This window comes from Pieris brassicae, chromosome 7 (assembly GCF_905147105.1).
Source record: "Pieris brassicae chromosome 7, ilPieBrab1.1, whole genome shotgun sequence".
NCBI classification, from domain to species: Eukaryota; Metazoa; Arthropoda; class Insecta; order Lepidoptera; family Pieridae; genus Pieris; species Pieris brassicae.
In genome coordinates, this window is record NC_059671.1 from 15348926 (window position 1) to 15367221 (window position 18296).

General features: G+C 35.1%; 1 protein-coding gene across 2 annotated transcripts; it reads right to left on the reverse strand.

Annotated features, from left to right (window-relative positions):
- Nucleotides 1–1048: 1048 nt before the first annotated feature.
- On the reverse strand, nucleotides 1049–17715 carry LOC123711700 (homeotic protein spalt-major-like). Of its 2 annotated transcripts, XM_045664410.1 has the most exons (8): nucleotides 17562–17715; nucleotides 9857–11623; nucleotides 8783–8968; nucleotides 8423–8556; nucleotides 3168–3396; nucleotides 2759–2937; nucleotides 2342–2509; nucleotides 1049–2048 (listed from the first exon to the last, which is right to left on the reverse strand). In XM_045664410.1, exons 1-8 carry the CDS (start codon nucleotides 17629–17631, stop codon nucleotides 1692–1694), a joined length of 3090 nt encoding a protein of 1029 aa, XP_045520366.1. In that variant the 5' UTR covers nucleotides 17632–17715; the 3' UTR covers nucleotides 1049–1691. The 2 variants fall into 2 exon arrangements, with proteins under 2 accessions (XP_045520366.1, XP_045520367.1); XM_045664411.1 differs by lacking the exon at nucleotides 8783–8968 and having other exon boundaries at nucleotides 17562–17714.
- Nucleotides 17716–18296: the final 581 nt, after the last annotated feature.

An 18296-nucleotide genomic window follows, 5' to 3' on the forward strand; every position in this document is an offset into this window, starting at 1 on the left:
CAAAAAAAGAAAAATAAGTGTAATAATTGTTTTTTTTTAAATAATTTGAATACTTTCTGGACATTTACATAAACATTTAATAATTTACACTTGATCGTTTATACTGACATGGACATGACACATCATATTCATGACTACACTACTCTATATCTATTCGCAACATGAAAATTATATTGTAGGTGCTATGAGAATTTATTCTAGACAACTAAACTCGAGACCTAGCGTCCCCCAAGCGTTAATACTAAGGTGCAAATTCATCGACATTTTAACGGCCCGTTTTTCTCATTGGCTTAATTCAGTTTTAAATAAAACGGTTCGTCAACACAGCGGTGAACTTGGGGCTAAGAGTGTATGCATGATTGACGATATAAATAATTTAGCAGAACATTTATACACATCTAAGTTCGAAGAAAACAAGTTAATGTACATCGAAATGCATTTTTGGAAAATAACATAAACAGTCTGAATACCTAATAGATATTTTTACAGAGATATGTTGAAATATCCTAAAGAAATATAGCTATGACTTAAATCTATGTAGACCTCAAATGCAAATACTTTTTTTAATTTACATGATATGAATATGTCATTATCCTCTGTTACCACAGTTAAATATTATAGTAAATATATTGAGTACTTAGAGCGAGAATAAGTTAATAATGTAAGGTAAGTACATTCCCCTGTACCACATGAATACGACAACACGATTATTTTTCGTCGTAAATACATACGTTTAAACCCAGCAAGCAATTGATCGGTCTATTACAAATTAAGCTTTTAAAAAATATTTGTTATTAAAATGTGGGTAGTGTAAATTACAGTACCATAGTTATAAAGTGTATATTATTATTGTATTGTCGTATTCACATTTTATTCATTATAAGTATAAAATTTTCGTTGCCAAAGGAGATTCTTTGTCACCTTGAAATCTGATGTATCGTTGGTGACACAAAGTAGAATCTCTTCACATTGGAATGTGGTTTTAAAGAAAATCATGCATAGCGCACTCTACTTACATAATTATATAGATATAGCATAATTTTACGTAATTTAACTATTTTACTTACAAAACTAAATATTATACATTTTATTTACAATTTACGATATAGATTTATGAATAATTAATTTTTGGGATAATTTATAATTACTTTTGATGTTTGAAGCACATTCGACTGCATCTAATATATCTGATTTCATACCTCCGTCCGAAAGACACAGCCTCTTTATGTGCATTATCACAGAGTAATGACATATAGTGGGACTCTTAAGTCCCGCATTGCCCCCGGCCCGTACTCGTGCATACTTATAGCAATACTATTGGCGTAATAACACTTGGAATAACGACTCTATAAATACATCGATACACATACGTGTCTTACGCTAACACAATATATTTAAGATCAGTCCTTCACTTTGAGTACTCTTTTTCTTTGTACATATTTGAGAATACTAGATCGTTGATGACTTGCCCGCTATTGGTCTTTGGAATGTGGTCGTCGACGATCAATGGGGTCACGCTAAGCTCAGATCGCACCACTGTCTATGAAGTCGTATTGCGTTTTGTTATCATGTTTCTTTCTGTAGCTTCAATGCACCTTCCAGACTGTTTATTTACAAATGTAGTCTGTGTTATTTAAGAAACAGTGATGCACTCTAAAGTGAGAAATGTCCCCTTATCGATATCTCGAGGTTCAGACAGTGAGACCTTCGGTTCTAGCGGGTGGTGGTAGCGAGGCTAAAGGATGTTGATGCGGATGATGTGATGCGGGGGAAGAAGGCTGCGCGGGTGTAGGCGGCGCGTGCACAGGAGATCTGTAATGATCACTCTCTTCGCGCATCTGCCGTCTTTCAGCTAGTTCCCGCCCGCGTTCAGCTAACTCCCGCATGGCAGCTTGACGTTCATCGTTCTCCAAAGATGGCGGCCTTTCCAAAGGTGACGCTGCACCAGGTCGACCGGCCCCAAACGCACCGAAACCAAGGAGACCCGGGAATTTACCGGCTACTCCGTTCTGCCCGGCGCTCTGTTGTATCACCGATATTTCATTCAGCTGAGGAAAATATTCACATGATAGAATCATTTAATATGTAGCATTAATAATGTCAAAATTATTTTAAATATTCCTTTGATTTCATAAAGCCTATTATATCTTCTCTATAAGTATAGTGCACATGAGTGCGACAGTGACGTGAACGTTTTATGTGAGTGAAAACGATTAATTATCACAATTATATGTTGGGCGTTGTGAAATGTTTCGCATATACGGTTACGGGTTGAAAAATATTTTAAACACTTTACACAATTGTTTTTTGCCATAGTACAGTGAATTGTAATATTCCGTACCTTTTGCTGCATGCCGTTAAGGAAGGGTGCAGGGAGATATGGGTAGAATAGGTCAGGTCGTCGCAGTAGATCATGGGGCTCGTGCAAGGGCCGCGGTGGCAGCTCAAGGGACATACGACGCCCGCGTCGTGACGCTCCTCCGCTCCACATGTGAGTTCCCATGTGTACCTAAACGATACATAAATTTTATTATGAAGATTTTTAGATAAAATTATATAAATACTTAAATCATAAAATATTTGTAGCATTTTGAGTTTTGAGTTGCAGAATGTATCCGCATCGCAACGTGTTTTCGTTTTCGTCGATTTTGTACCTTATCCCCCTATCTAGTACCAGCGCTAGGACCACGATTTAACTAGGTGATATGTCATATGAATTTTGACTTATCATCGAATCATATTGGAATAGAAATGTTACCTTTAGATTTCCTTTTGTAGTAAAAGCTTTCTGGCAGACTGCGCAGCGGAATGGTTTGTCGCCAGTATGAGTCCGCATGTGAATCTGTAGAGCTGACGAAGATGAGAAATTCTTGCGACACACTCCACATAAATGCTTCGATGAGGCAGAGAGTGGCGGGTGTACAGGCGCACTTGGCACTGTAACGAAACGATAACACTTTAAACCTCTGATTTATACTTTAGTTAAAACTACGTATTACCAAGTAGTAATTTAACAATGCATTAATTTACATTATATTGGAGTAAAAATCATACGTAAAAGTGTAATTGTATCATATCATTATGATATCTATAAATGTAAAGCGATAATTATAATAATAAACCTGTTAAACTTTTTTAAATATTTGTCAGAATGTCGATGTTATTACCTGTAGGTCTCTTTGGTAAAGGTGGCATATCAATAGAGGGCGGGTGATGTATGGGTGGTGGCGGGTGTACTGGGGGTGACCGCTTTAGATCCATTTTATCGGGCGACGATCGCCTCTCGGGACTTGGTTCCCGTCCATCTTCACTGCTCGCTGGGTTACTTCCATTCTTATCGAAGCTTGGTGGCATATCACGTATTTTATGTGTAAGCATATGTTGCTTCATGTTGCCCTGTAAATGAATAGTCTTAATTTACAATGTCTTGTGTTATGGAATTTCAGGGAAGCAATTACAGAATATCTATGAAGACTACGCTAATTTAATTCACATTCGATTTTTATCAGATTTTGTAACAAGTTTTGCTTTGCAATATTATTGCTTATATATATTTATAGAAGCATTGGGGGCAACGCTAAACAGAAATTAAATGCAACGCTAAACTTTCATGTCTAAACTGTTAATCGATCTAATATAATTATCTCTTAATAGGCTACTTTTATGCTAATTTTTTGCAAACAAAGACTCAGATAATGAAATCGAAAGTATATAGGATTAGCGTCGTGTTCATAGATACCCTGCCGAGTACACGCTCAGGCGTCACTCTTTCATACCGGATAGACGAAGGCGTTCCAGAGGTCCAAAGCAGTGGCGTGTGGCGGGCGAGGGGCACGTGCGCGCCTGCCGCATTGGCAACCGCCACTGCTCTGGAACCACAAATACACGCAAATTTACACACACGCACACACAGGATTAAAGGGTAAAACTAATTTATCAATGGGACAGTTACAAAGGAAACATATTTATTTACAAAGTTAAAGAGAGACAGATTCAAAAGCAAAAACATATCTGGGTATATTTTACTAAAGTATTTAAAAACTACATTCAAAATTGTAAACATTGGAAATAATTTTACTTTCAAAAAAAGAACACACAAATGTCATCTCGGATTGGCATCCGATAAACATAAAAAAAGAAATCGGAGAGTAGTATAAAATTCGATTGCGACTGATTCATTTAAAAACGCGCCGGCAAATTCTTTAGTAATCCTTTACGAGAAGTTTCAACTCTAGGTATCCTTATTCATAGAAACCAAATCAGTTTTATTCCACTATTTTAACTTATGCCTTCATCTATTTTCATGACAGCATTAATATTGTGTAATACAACTCAACCTAATTTATCTATATTATTGGTAATTCGTATATAGAACTCTTTGTCTCATAATGAAAAACCACAGAACATAGAAACGCAACATTTTCACAGCTGAAGCAAATTAAAAGTTCACCCGATAGAGATGAATGTACCGTTTTAACATAATAATCCATAATATACCAAAATGCGTATAATATGTACGCTGTATTGTATAACTATTTTCTTTTTAATGGGAATGCAGACTTCAATTTTGAATTTATAATAGAGGTCGCGTACTTTGGTAATTTAGTATTTATTTTTTTATTAATTAGGCAATTCGTATGCATCGTTGATAACTTTATTTATATACCAGAATTAATTTGCTTTAAAATTATTTAATATGTATGTGAAGTTAGTCAATGTCAAATTGAGATGAGAAATATTTTCTAGATTTTCTGACAAATCTATATATTAGATTCTGTTACATTCAAAAATTATATTTTTAGATAAAAATGATGCTTATTAACACTTGTTCTAAAGCTTTAAAACTCTACTATCCGACAACAGATGGCGCCTTACGCATTAAAGCAAAACTTTTTCTTATTAGAAATAGAAATGTTTGAAATCTAAGGCGATTTGGAGTCAATAAACTGATCAGAATAATCGATACATAGTCCGCGCGAACTTTCATCGGCAGTGGTGTTGGCGACACTTATTGTAATTTTAAATGTGCTTGTAAGCAGGCAACTAGACGATAAGGTCTCGCTTGTACCCCCGATACTTGAACAACTGATCTGACATTCACATTGCTCCGGTACAAATATTTCCAATACTTTACGGCTATTGAACACTAGACATGTTTAAGGTGTAAAATGTTCGCGTTTTGCAAATTCTTGCTATTCATAATAGAGTTAGGTTTGGTTGTGAATGTGATAGGACCTTTATTTAAATAACACAATACTATAAATAACTTTTGTTTAAGACTCGCACGTCACTAACAAAACAATTGAACCGGATAGAAGCTGGAATCAAAATGTTAACTTTATATTTACGTTTATTTTCAGGATTAAACGAATCATTTTGTAGAAAAAATACAGAAACCTTCAAAATTCAACCAAAAATGCGCTCAACTCGGTTTTAAGCTTACTGATTTTCAGTGGGAGCATACAATTTTCATTATGGTTACCTTCATAATATTGCTTTAAACAAGTTCCTTAATTGTAATTATTTAATGTTAATCAGAATCAAAAAAATGACCTACAGCTATTATCGTTATCAAATAATGTAAAATGTATATTTAAATAACAAAATATTTAACTATCTCTTCATTTACAACTAAAATATGTTTAGAAAATGTTATATCATATCATTGATAATATGATTATTTAACGCATACGAATTTATTCATTATTTACGAAGCTCAACGTTTCGAGTGATTTTCAGCACTCGTGGTCAGAGGCTGCCACATCCCGTTTACAGATAACATATTCGATATTATGATTAGAATCTATGTTGTCATATTAACAACTTTGACCAAAAATTTGTTTACCATTATTTCATCAACTTTCTCTTAAATACTTTAGTATTGCCATGAAAATGTATTAAACGATAACTTCTGTCGTTTTACAAATTCGGACCAGTGGAGTTATATGACTTTTATGCAAATATCTGACGCGGTAATATTTTACGTACTTTTTCAAACAAATTGTGGAGTTGTCAATGATATTTTTAAGGATAAACCCCGGTGAAAGTTAGCGTGTAACTAGTCAATTTTTCTGCCTACAAATACTATTGTGATTTCATAGGATGATTTCTTAACATTATTTCTAGACTCAATATATATCGTATATATTTTATAGATTTATTTAATAATAGTACAGTCAATAGGCTAAAGTTTTTAGTATTTTTCTATTCATTTTCATAACGTACTTTTGCTCTCTTGTCAAATTGTAATAATATTTGACTTCACTATTGAAATCACGCCTATAAGACATTATTGGTAATACCTAGTTATACAAACATTTCACTCTTAAACCATTATGTACAGTCCATTAACGACGTTTAAATACATTATGTATTGCATAATTATGATAAAACCCTTGTAATTGAGCGTTTAACATTAGTACGAAGACATCGTAACCACCATCCGTAAAAATGAATTTAATACATAATATCTACATGACGTTCCGTAAAGCTTCAATGGTGCAAAAGATATTGATGATGATGTACAATACATTAAGCCAGGATCTCTGGATTAAATAATTATATACCCGTAAATACAATTGTATGAAATCGACAATTTTAAAATTATAAGCGTGAACTATTCATACTAAGTTGACCCAAAATTATTCGTAGTGTGATAAAATGTCTTATACTTGGTTACAGTTCGTACTTAGAGGGTTTGAAAATATTTATGACTACAATTTAAAAGTCAATTCTAATTCTGTGTAATAAATATATAAATACTATTTTAGCACTAAATATTTTCTATAAGTTAATTGATTTATAAAGGCAGTCAATTCCAAATAATAGAGAATAAAGGTATTATAAATGAAATTGCGGCGCCGTCGTAAAAATCTAGGCATATTTTATTGATAACTCCCGCATGGCCACTCGGGGAAACATATCGAAAAATGTTATTTTGTCACGCATAAATAATCTTTTTATGACGAGAAGCGTAGGTAAAGGCTCAAGGATTTATAAGTAATAAATATTTTACGACATGAATTAATATTCCGATCGTTTTTCGTGACGTTGTTTTTATGACTTATCATTTTCTGTGGCGACTCTCCGCAAGCCCACCTTTGCTTAAAATATTGGCCGAACTGATTATAAAACTTGATTCGCCATAAATGTAAAAATATTCCCTGCATTGCCTTACAAGCCGTATAAATTATATCAATATTTACGATAACCATTATTACATATGATCGAAACCTTTAATTGTTATCAATAAGGAATTGATGATTTATTTGTAGATTTACATATTATACTAAACGTTGGTAATTATTGTTATATAACGATGTGAAATGTTGCGAGTAATATACTAAACTTATCTACATACAAACGTTTATTAATAGTTGTAATATATTTGTGTAACGTGAGCTGAATTAATAATTTTTAACTGTATACTTTAAAGTAGTAACCACGATACTTGGAACCGGGATAATAACAATAGAAAGGTGATGTATAGAGAATAGCGCTTTAATGTAAAGCAAGTGTTGCATATCTGAGCGCGTCAAGTGAACATTGCACGCTGCTAAATCCGCGAAAGTCAATGTTCATTTCTTGCCTAACATAAATAGATCGTAATGATGCTCTTTTATGGTATCCACGGCAATTATACATGACGAACGAAGGCAGATATTTAATTCTTATTAACGTGTGTAAAAAGATAATAAAATTGATGCATTGTCGTTGGATCAACCTTTAGATGACTTTGTTTTGAAATGGAATCGGTATTGCCTTTTAGTGTTAATGCCTAATATTTTTAACAGGTGATTTATGAAAGTATTTGCTTAATATGGTGTGATAAATCAGATTAAACAGGCCTACGACATAGTAAAGTTGATCGTCAATTACTCAGCAAGTCTGGGCGCTAGAGGAAGACAACGAGTAACGACCGAAACTTATGCGAGCAGACTGTAGAGGCGTCGACTAGAGACTTGTAATTACAGCGTGCAAAATTAATGCGCTGAAACTTGGATGAAATGAAACCGGAGTATGCAGTTTCGAACACCAACACTGCGTTGCTTTTTGGTAAACCGACTATCTTATGTACGGTACCTATCTTAACATTAACCCCGCTATCAATTCTAATATTTCAATTAAGTCGCCGACATTAACGCTTGTTTTCGAAAGCAATAAGGTATTTGTATGTTGTGAAAATTGTAGGAAACCTCGTAAACGCGTAGATATGTGTCGCTATTTGTGTAACAATAAAGTATGAACTGGCAGCGAGCCAAAGATACTCGATCGCAGTTTATACGATTAGAAATAAGGAATTTGGTTTTAATAATACGATTTATTCATCTAACGCAATAATGTAACTGGATTGCGGGAAAACATGCCGGTGCGTTCCGAAATAGTTTATTTATTTAATAAATATACAAATATTTCAACTCACCTTAGTAGAGAAGCCTCTGTCACAGACAGTGCATTTGAAAGGTCGCTCCTTAGTGTGACTTCGGTAGTGTATCTCGAGTGCTGAGTTGCACGCAAAGGTTTTGTAGCAGATGGTACACGTTGTATTCCCACGCACTGCATACAAATAAGTAGGTTTTATTTGACAGATAAAAGTTATCACATAGTTTAAAAATAAAAACAAAGTTTCATTACATTTTATCGTATTTTCATCTCGCCCTGGAGCACCCGGTAAGTTAGGTGGTAGGTAATAAGTATATAGTATAAGGATTCGTGTGGAAATGGAAAATGGACGACCGGGGCGGACTTATGATCGATTATTTAAGATCCCGCATTCGCATACCTGCGGGAGGGAACGCGAGTCCGAGCGGGCTGAAGGGCGATCCGCCAAGGGCGCCCAGTGCAGCCAGGGGTGTAGGCGGCGAGGGCAGCGGTGAATGGTGCGGCAGCCCTGGCGGCGTAGACAGCGCCGACGGCGGCGGGGACGGTGATGGCGGTGAAGCTCGCGCACTCCGCCCGCTCTCCGAACCTGTCGCCGATGGGAGGGAAGCCGTTGTGGTGATGGTTTTCATTTCGCATTCGGACGCCGTGGCGCAGACGGAGAGCGGCGAAGTTCGACGATCCTTTATATTATCAGATTCATCGTCGAACTCCCGAGTAGGAAGCTCGCGCTCGTCACGGCCGCTCTCATCGTCGGTTCCGCGGGAGTCCGCCCAACGGTCGCCGGGAGTGGATGGTGTTGGAAAGGTTGGGGTTGGAATAGAAAAGAAAGGGCCATATTCAGAGTCATTATTGCTTACTGATTGACCGTCGGTTACGTCGCGAATCATTAATTGATCGAAAGGGTAACGGTCGCCTGTGTGTGTTCGAATGTGTTGATGAAGAATATTTGGATCGGGAAACCTTCTATGGCAAACAGGACATTGGTGTAAAATTTGTGAAGGAGGTTTAATACGGTGAACACCCATATGGGTTTTAAGATTTCCTTTAGTAGTAAATGCTCGACCACATAATTTACAACGAAATGGTCTTTCACCGGTGTGAGTTCGGTAGTGCATTTGCAAAGCACTTTTACAAGAGAGAACACGATGACACACAATACATTCATTTGGATCAGACACCTTATTGTCAATATTGTCAACTAATTGCTGTAACTTGGAGGTTTCTGAAGTTTTCGTTATTTCTATCAAACTTTCCCATGAATTATCATTGCTGCCCGGTCTAGGGAGAAGTGAATTATATAACATAGGGTCTCTAGTAAGGTCTGGTTCAACAACCGTCTGAGTAAGGTTGTGGAATGGATTATGACAATCCGAAGAGATACTGCTAGGAGGGGAATGAGGAAATAATGGAAAACTGGGAAAAGTACGAAGTCCCGTTGCTATTGAAATTGGTCCAGTTATCGACCGATTCTTACTTGAAAGATTTTCCGGTTGATCAGGATCCGGCTTCACGTGAGGACTTTCTCTTCCAATTTGGTCTTCATTACTATACTTCGAATCCATACTGCAGTCATCGTAGGGTGAAGTGGATGGATATCGATCTTGTTCTGCATCATGTACGGGTTCATTCTCCTCTGGCTCTCGCTTAGGTGATATTCGGTCAGTTTCTTCAAAACTAGAATCACGTTGGCTCTCATCATCTTGTGGTTCAGACTTAAACATCTCAGACGTTAATCTTGATGGGCTGGGTGCAGAAGGTTTGCTTAAATCTGCAGGTGCATCTTGCTCTTCTCTCATTGAAAATAATGGGTGTGGAGGAAGTGTTTTGTCACCGAGTGGGCGTGGTGGAAGTAAATCATGATGCGTTGGTCTGTATAATGGCAAGCTTGGCGGAAATGGAGCTGGTGCGCCAGGAGGAAACTGAAGAGGATGTGTGGGCATCCCTGGAATTGGCCCCGGGGAGAGTTGTGCAAGAAGTGGAGGGTGGTATTTGTCTAAGTGTTCTGGCACTGGGTTCGGGTTCATTTTTACGTGTGGAAACTTAGATGTATGCCTTTGAAAATGAACTTTAAGGTTTCCTTTTGTTGTAAATCTTGATCCACAAACATTACATTTAAAAGGTCGCTCGCCTGTATGTGACCGAATGTGTATTTGAAGTGCAGAGTCACTTCCAAATACTTTTCCACAATATCTACATCTGTGTTTGAAAAACGGTTCATTCCTACCTCCACTTTTTCCATCATAGGGTGACATTTTGCCAGATTTTCTAAACGCCAGTTCGTCGGCTAAATTATTCGCTAATAAGCCTTGTGATGCATTGTCAAGTACTTCTTGCGCTCGCTTCTGTAGCATTTCAAGCGTATTTGGTTCATTAAGGGACGGTGGAGGATCATTATTCGTGATAATACAAGAAGCTAATGATGACGAAATGGAGCTGTAGGGTGGATGTGACATCATAGGTGGAGATGCGGTTGGCGGTTTAGGGATGGAAATCGGTTCAATTTTAGGTGTGATATGCGAGTGGGTCGATGGCAAGCTTTGGCTACTGGGAGGAGTCGATACAGCAGGAGATGGCTCCCGTGGCGGACGAGGCGGTGATGGTGATCGAACCGGAGTCGATGGAGCGGTCGCTTCTTGTTCAACCGGTGGTGGACTTGGTGGTTGATCATCTTTTCTCCTCGTTAATGATAATTGATTTTGCAACTGTCTTATTAATTGAAGTTGAAACACTTGCTGATGCTGCAGTGTGAACAACGTACTCTGTAATACTGCCAGCTCATGTAACGCAGCTTCATTGTTGGCGTTATTGGCCATTGCTGTGGCAGCAAATTGTGCTACAGCAACCTTCGTATTTTGAAGTGCTTCCAGTGTCACATGCCCTGCTACCGAAAATGGTAATCCAACAGGAGGAACATCAGCCTCAGGTACTTCGGCTTCTCCATCTTCTAGGCTATTATTATTTTCCGCATCCTGACGATGCCTTCTTACTTGCTCTAATCGTTTGTTGGGGCTATCCATTTCTTCGTCCCCGGAGACAACCATGTCTTCGGGATCTGAGTGCATTCTCTCTTCACCCATTTGAATTGCTTTTTCATCGCAAAGTCGTTTGTGATACAAGAAATCGTTAAAGTTTTCGAATTGCTCCTGACATCTGGGGCACATGTGCGTTTCAGGGCGATCTCGGAGGTCTTCAGGCAAAACATTGTTAATTTCTTCTTCAGAACATGACCCCGAACTTTCACCTGTAACAATAAAATATTCATTAAAAAAAATTTATGGGATAATAACAATGTATTCCAATCAAATAAATTCAGTTACGTGGCAAATGAACAATACATAAAATAGTCTTGAGATTCATCGTTGACAATCCATCTCTCCTTGTCGTACAGCAAAAATGAAGATAAGAATACTTTATTTGCGTAAAGTTAATTAAATACTTGTTTATTAGACTAATAAGTTTTTATCTAGATAGGCTTATGTACGTACTAAGTTACAATTTACCTTTCTTATGCAAGACTCGATTTGAAATAGAGACGCATTATCATTTTGATGCACTACTAACAATTGAATCATAAAAGCATTTATATTTATTTTAACTGTGATGAATTACCAAACGATGATTTGTTTCGTATCCGTGAGGTTCTGTCATTGGTCGAGTCATAGTTTAAGCAAAAAGCAGGAGGAATAATATTATGTAAATAACATTGTAGGTATCGTCAGGGATAATGCAAAACTTTACTGAGGTGCTTTGCCGTACAAGATCATCACGACGACAGTATTAGACGACGTAAGCAGCGGCAAAATATAGTTTTTGAATCAAAAACTAGCAATCAAAACTAGACAGTTTCAAAACCAGACAAAATTTCCTGAATTGATATACCTAGGTTCCAACCTATAAAGGCTGTAATTATTACAATTATTGTAACTAAATTATGAAACTGTACTAATATTACGCATGTTCCACTGCGCATATGTTTCCGTTATAACAAAAAATATGAATTAGGTTCCACTGATCCAAAAAGTTCAGTGTGTATTCTTTTAATCGTATGAAAACAAAAGACATGAAAATGTTTTAGATAAAGTACTGGTGGTCAAAAGACAAAAATAAATATATTTTTGAACCAAACGTAGCTCGGATCTCTGAAGACTACCTATTATGACGACCTCATGTGTCGACAATTTTTTACATGAGCCGTAATCATAAATTACCTGAAATGTAATACAAATTGTTAAACAAATTACTGATCTATAATAACAAATTGACTTGTAATTGATATTTTTACCAACTTCAAAGTGGTAAAATAACTGAAAAATTCACAACACAAGTTCAATCACTTTTCTCTTAATTTTAATTAAAGAGCGTATTATACAATAGAAGGATTACTTTATATGCCGCAGCTAAATAATAATCGTTAACGAGATAAAAGGATAATTAATACAATGTTATTAATTAAAGTAACAAAAGTACTAAGTGTTTTTATAAAGAGCTTTTGTGAATCGATTTTTGCAATTATTATGCATAAATCAATTTAAAAAATAAATATTTTATTAAATTGTTTAATTTAGTTTTTTATAATTTTTATCAGAACATTCCAAAATGGTTTCAAGGCTAGAATACTTTAAATATATTCAACGTTTATAAATTTACATTACAATTTAACGTTACTTATTTTGTTATGTGTAAGTGCATAATTCAAATCTTACTTAACGACGCTGTCTGATACACAATAGAAAAAACCTATATGAATATGGAATATTGTGCTTTTGTGAAAACGTTGAAACACCCATATCTGACGAGCGTGTATGGTGAATAATGTGATAATGGAGGAAGCAAAAGAGGTATATTTTATGAATCGACCATAGCAAGTGATAATCTGTGGTCTATCTTTTGGGAAACAAGACATATCTATATAAAATAACAGATAAATTACATTTTTACCCAGTAAATGAATACATTGATTCTTAATTAGAAGGTTGATAAGTCACAGCTTTAAATAAACTAAATTGAAGTTAATATTCAGATTAGATACTTCATTATAAAATATAAGTATGTGTCCATAGTTGTAGGTATTTCTTCAATACTTATCATTAATTAAATGCTTATAGAGTTGTATTCGGGTCAACAGCTTTACAATAGATTAAACAATGAAAAACTAATAGATTAGAACAATTCGTATTTATAAGGATATTATTATTGGCTATAAACGCAATTACGGGCAGCATTCTCATTATTTCTTATTATTATTGAGCGTGCTGCCCCTTTTAAATAAAAAAACTTGATCTATTTTGTTTTTGGGTCAGTTCTCATTGAACCTCTCGTAGGGTTATTTGACTAAGTAGACTTACGAGCAATAGAAATATACCATGCATTTGCGTTCCATTTGCGATCACATCAAACATATTTGCGTCGTTTTTGTGAAACTATACTGTCAATTTTTGGCAGCTGAACGCATTCATTCGAAAATACCATTCACTCTATGTATATTTGGACTTCCATTTTGTTCCAAATACATACATAGTGCAATATCTTTTTTATATGTAGTTCAAATCACCTTTATTTATGTTATTTGTTTAAGAGAATTGTATCTAATTATTTGTCATTACTTTCGCATTATAGGTATAGTTACAAATAAATAAATATTTTTTTATAAAACATGTTCCTATTACCTTAACTATTTGTTTTTACGTGTGTTCAGATCTGCGTGAAAGCATAATGCTCGAAATTTGTTTTGTTAATTATATCTATATTATATTCAATGATAGTGATCCACTTGAACTTTGAGTTTCACTAATCATCTATTGTTATTATTCAAATAAAAGGTTTTATAAATTGAAAATTTCCACTTTTATAAAATATACTTATCTATAATATATTAAAAATTCTATTATTGTAATTCAATTGAATATTAATTCATGCCCCCGGCAATGTTTAGTTATAAAAAAATTCATGGAATTGTTTAAAAACAAAAATTAAGTGTCTGGTATACACATTTATAACGCTGATTAAGCTTTCAATCTGAATATTTACCGGAAATCAAATCAAACCACGGTCCTTTGTCCATTTCGAAATTTTGATATTCTTATTTCACTATGGAGCATTTTTTATAGATTCTATATCTACTCATATATCTTAATTATTCCAAATTGACAACTACTAAATAGTAAAGCATATTTACATAAAGATATGGAAATGCAAGTATGCCATCAGTTTATTAAAAACATGTAATTTGCTTATCATTTTGATTTTTCAACTTTCACAACAGGTAGTTTTAATACTCGCTGCGATATGACGCTGATAAATTTGTGTTAGAAAGCATTTTAAAAAAGGTTTTCCGACTGGCATTTTTGATGTGAAAATGAGACAGCTGCACATGATTTGATTATTTAACCTTAAACACAATTAAACAATCTGACACGTTTATAAATGTAACGGCTCTGTTAATAAGAGGCCTTTTACCTAATAAGCGACCTCTTCCAGACAATACGTGCTAACAGAGAGCTAACGTAACGCAGACGTGCGAAAAAGGTGGAACAAAATTGAAGTAAAGTTAATAATCTTATAGAAGCAAAAAAAATAATCACCAGAGTTATATAGAGGAATAACACATAGACAATAGGTGATTCTTTTAATGAAGCTTTCAATTTGAAATCCTATATTTATTTATTTTCATTTCGTGGCTTATACGTATAGTCAAAAAGTCTTTTTCTGCCGGAAAGCCACGGATTCTAATTCCGTTTGATGAATTACTCCAGCAGTGATAAATGCCACAAAAGAAAAGCTAATTTTGGAAAAAGCGTTCAGAATCAGTCAAATCAAGTGCAGGAAGTTGCCATATAACATATACATAATAAATTGAAAGTATTTTTTTTCAATAACCACGAATTTGACTAAAAAGTGTTTAGTTACATAAGTGATCATCTTCCTACTAATTAATATTTATTTTGTTTCGAGGTTTCGGGTTGTATGACTGTATGTAGGATTTAGTACAAATTATGATTTTATCCAATTATGTCGCTTATAACTAAAGCTCTAAAAATTGTCGATTATTTCACCGTACTTACGCTTCCTTAAAAAGTCGGCACTTAATGAATGTTTACATTGCAAAGGGAAAAGTGAACACCGCGACAAAGCATTCATAATAATCCCGCCTAAGCTTGCGGTTAGAGCTTAAATGTCTCATAGATAGTTGGTATTGTTAGACGGATTAGTTATTTGTCGCAATTTTGAGATTCAAAGGTGGCAGCGATTGTCGTTTCGAAGAAATAGAAAAAGCGGACACCTCAAAGTAACCGACCCTAAAGCTGCCTAAATGAGTATAAATATTATAACAATTATGAGCTACTGAATTTTAAGTACGAAGGCTTCCTGTTTCTTTATTTGGTAGTTTTTAAAATTTGTTTTGGGACCGGGACAATATTGTAACAAAAAAATGTAATCTAAAAAGTTTCGAGTATTGTTTTTTATTTGTATTATTTATAGACTTTATGCAAAGATTTAGACATACATAAACAAAAATTATTCATTTGTGTATAGAACCATCGCCATGGCTTAGTCCTGAATAAATTAATATTAAAGTTCACATTTGATTTTAAAAATATATCATGTTTTTTTTAAATTTCTTTATATGTACCTACTAAAATTCTTTGCATTTTTTATAGGCTTGATAAACAATGAAAACCTTTTTTATACGGAAGACTACAGATAGTTGTATTTATCTCTTAACCGCAAGTTTTGTCAAAAGATAACATATTTTGATTCATAGATTGTAACCGGAAATCAATATACCGCGAAAATATGTTAGACTACTTTAAATCAAAATTCAATTTCTCTACAGAGATATCGACTACAGTTTATTAAAACATATTTGAATATTGAAACTATTTGAAACTCAAAGATTAATTAATCCATTTACAGAAAGTCAATAATTTATTCAAAAGTAATAATTATTCATCATTCAAGGTAAATGGACGCAATATGTATCAATATTTCATTTTAGTAAATACGACATAGAACCGGATAGTAAAGTAGATTTTAATTTTATATTCGTAAAATTTTTCAATATGATGCATTTATTGATAAAACTCACTAAATATTTTAAAGTGTCTATAAAAATTTGTGTATGAAGCTGATAAATAAAGTTTGACGGCCTGTCATTCGTCTAATATACAGCCACTTAAGGCTTTTATCAAAAAGTGATATATCACTCAAATATATTTTGTTGTGACATTTGAATACAGATCTTAAAGCGTAAAGAGAGAGTCCGTTTTTGACAACCTTTGATATGACACACCCTAATATTCGAAATCTTAAGTAAAAGGTACCTATAGGTTTATTATGTTTTTATAATCTATAACTTTATTATACAGAGCAAGCAACATTTAAAGCAATTTTTTTCTTCTATCTTGTTCAAATCAAATCTATCTATCAAGTATCAAAATATTAGTTCCGACATTAATTTTATAACAATTACAGTTTAATTGTTTAACCTTAGCGCATAAATTACATTCATAATAGTACATAATGTGTTATTAAAATGCTTCAAACGGTGAATTTAATATTAAAACTGAAGAAGTTCCTAATTTAATAAAAAAATACGACACGAATTAAAATCTTTTCATTTAAGATTGAAAAATATAACTGGCTATTGTGAAAAAAGAAAGCATTCACAAGTGGGTGTTTTTTAGCCATTTATTTCGAAAAACAAAAGATTTTAAAGCAGCGCATTTGAATAGCCACAATTCCAGAGAGCTTATTCGCATTGTGAGAAAAATTACACTTTCAACCCTATGTTACAACCCGCAAGCAGTTACAAATGAAATTTACCACTAAAAGGCGAGAGTTTGAAACAACCAATAGAATCTGATACCAAAAATGATTGGCATATTTTTCAATTATTTGTACCAAAATTAATTTTCTATAAAATGTTATGAGGAATTGACTATTTAAAATACATTATTTAGTGAAAAAAATTAAAAGACTGCATTTTTAATAGATAATTTGCGTTTTGCTTTTCTGTAAATGCAAACTGAAATAATTATGTTTTCAAGATACGACAAAATATTATTTAACTCGTCTATCGTTTTAAATCAAAGTTATGTTTGATTATACCTACCTACTGACAGGTCCCTACATCTCGATATTGACAACAATCTCAACATTTCACTACACTGTTTACTCACCACGCAAGAGCCGAATTTTTTTGCGCACTTTTTGATGGATGCCAAATTTAATCGTTGCAAACTGAATCATATCAATAAACAAAACTTATGGAATGATAACACGATAAGTGCTCCTTGCGGAGGCTTCACAGTCCTTGTGTGGGGTGTTTGGTGATAGTGAAGAAGTAAGTACCGATGGAGACGCGGCGGACGCAGGCAGGCTTGACGCGCGGCATGGCTAGCGCGCTGGGGCTGGCGGGTCACAGCCGGCGCATGGCAGGCCGTCAGGCGGTCACAGGGCTCACTCGCGGCCGGGTCACTCGGAGTGCGGCACGAACGAACTGCCGGGCGCTCCTCTCGCCATCTGACGCGGGACTGAGCCGAGCGGCGGGCGGCGGCCGCGCGCGCGCGCACCAGGTACACGGTTATGACAGGGAGGCGGGGCCGGCCCCGGCTCATAAATCAAACTTCGCCCATTCGCACGCGTTCCGAGCTCTCCCTCCTCTATATTCAATATTCAGGGCGGGGCATATTTCATAATCATAACGCCTCATATTCATAAGTGACATGTGCCCGGCCGCGGCCGAGACGCCGGTGGGCGGCGGGAGGTGTCGCCCGCTAGATGGCGCGCGCCCCGCGAAGCCTCCCACATTCGCTAATTGAACCTACACTTTGTAAGTTATAATCCTTTGTTTGTGAATTAGTACATTTGTTTTCATTGGCAACATAGATGCGATATTGTATTGTGTTACATGT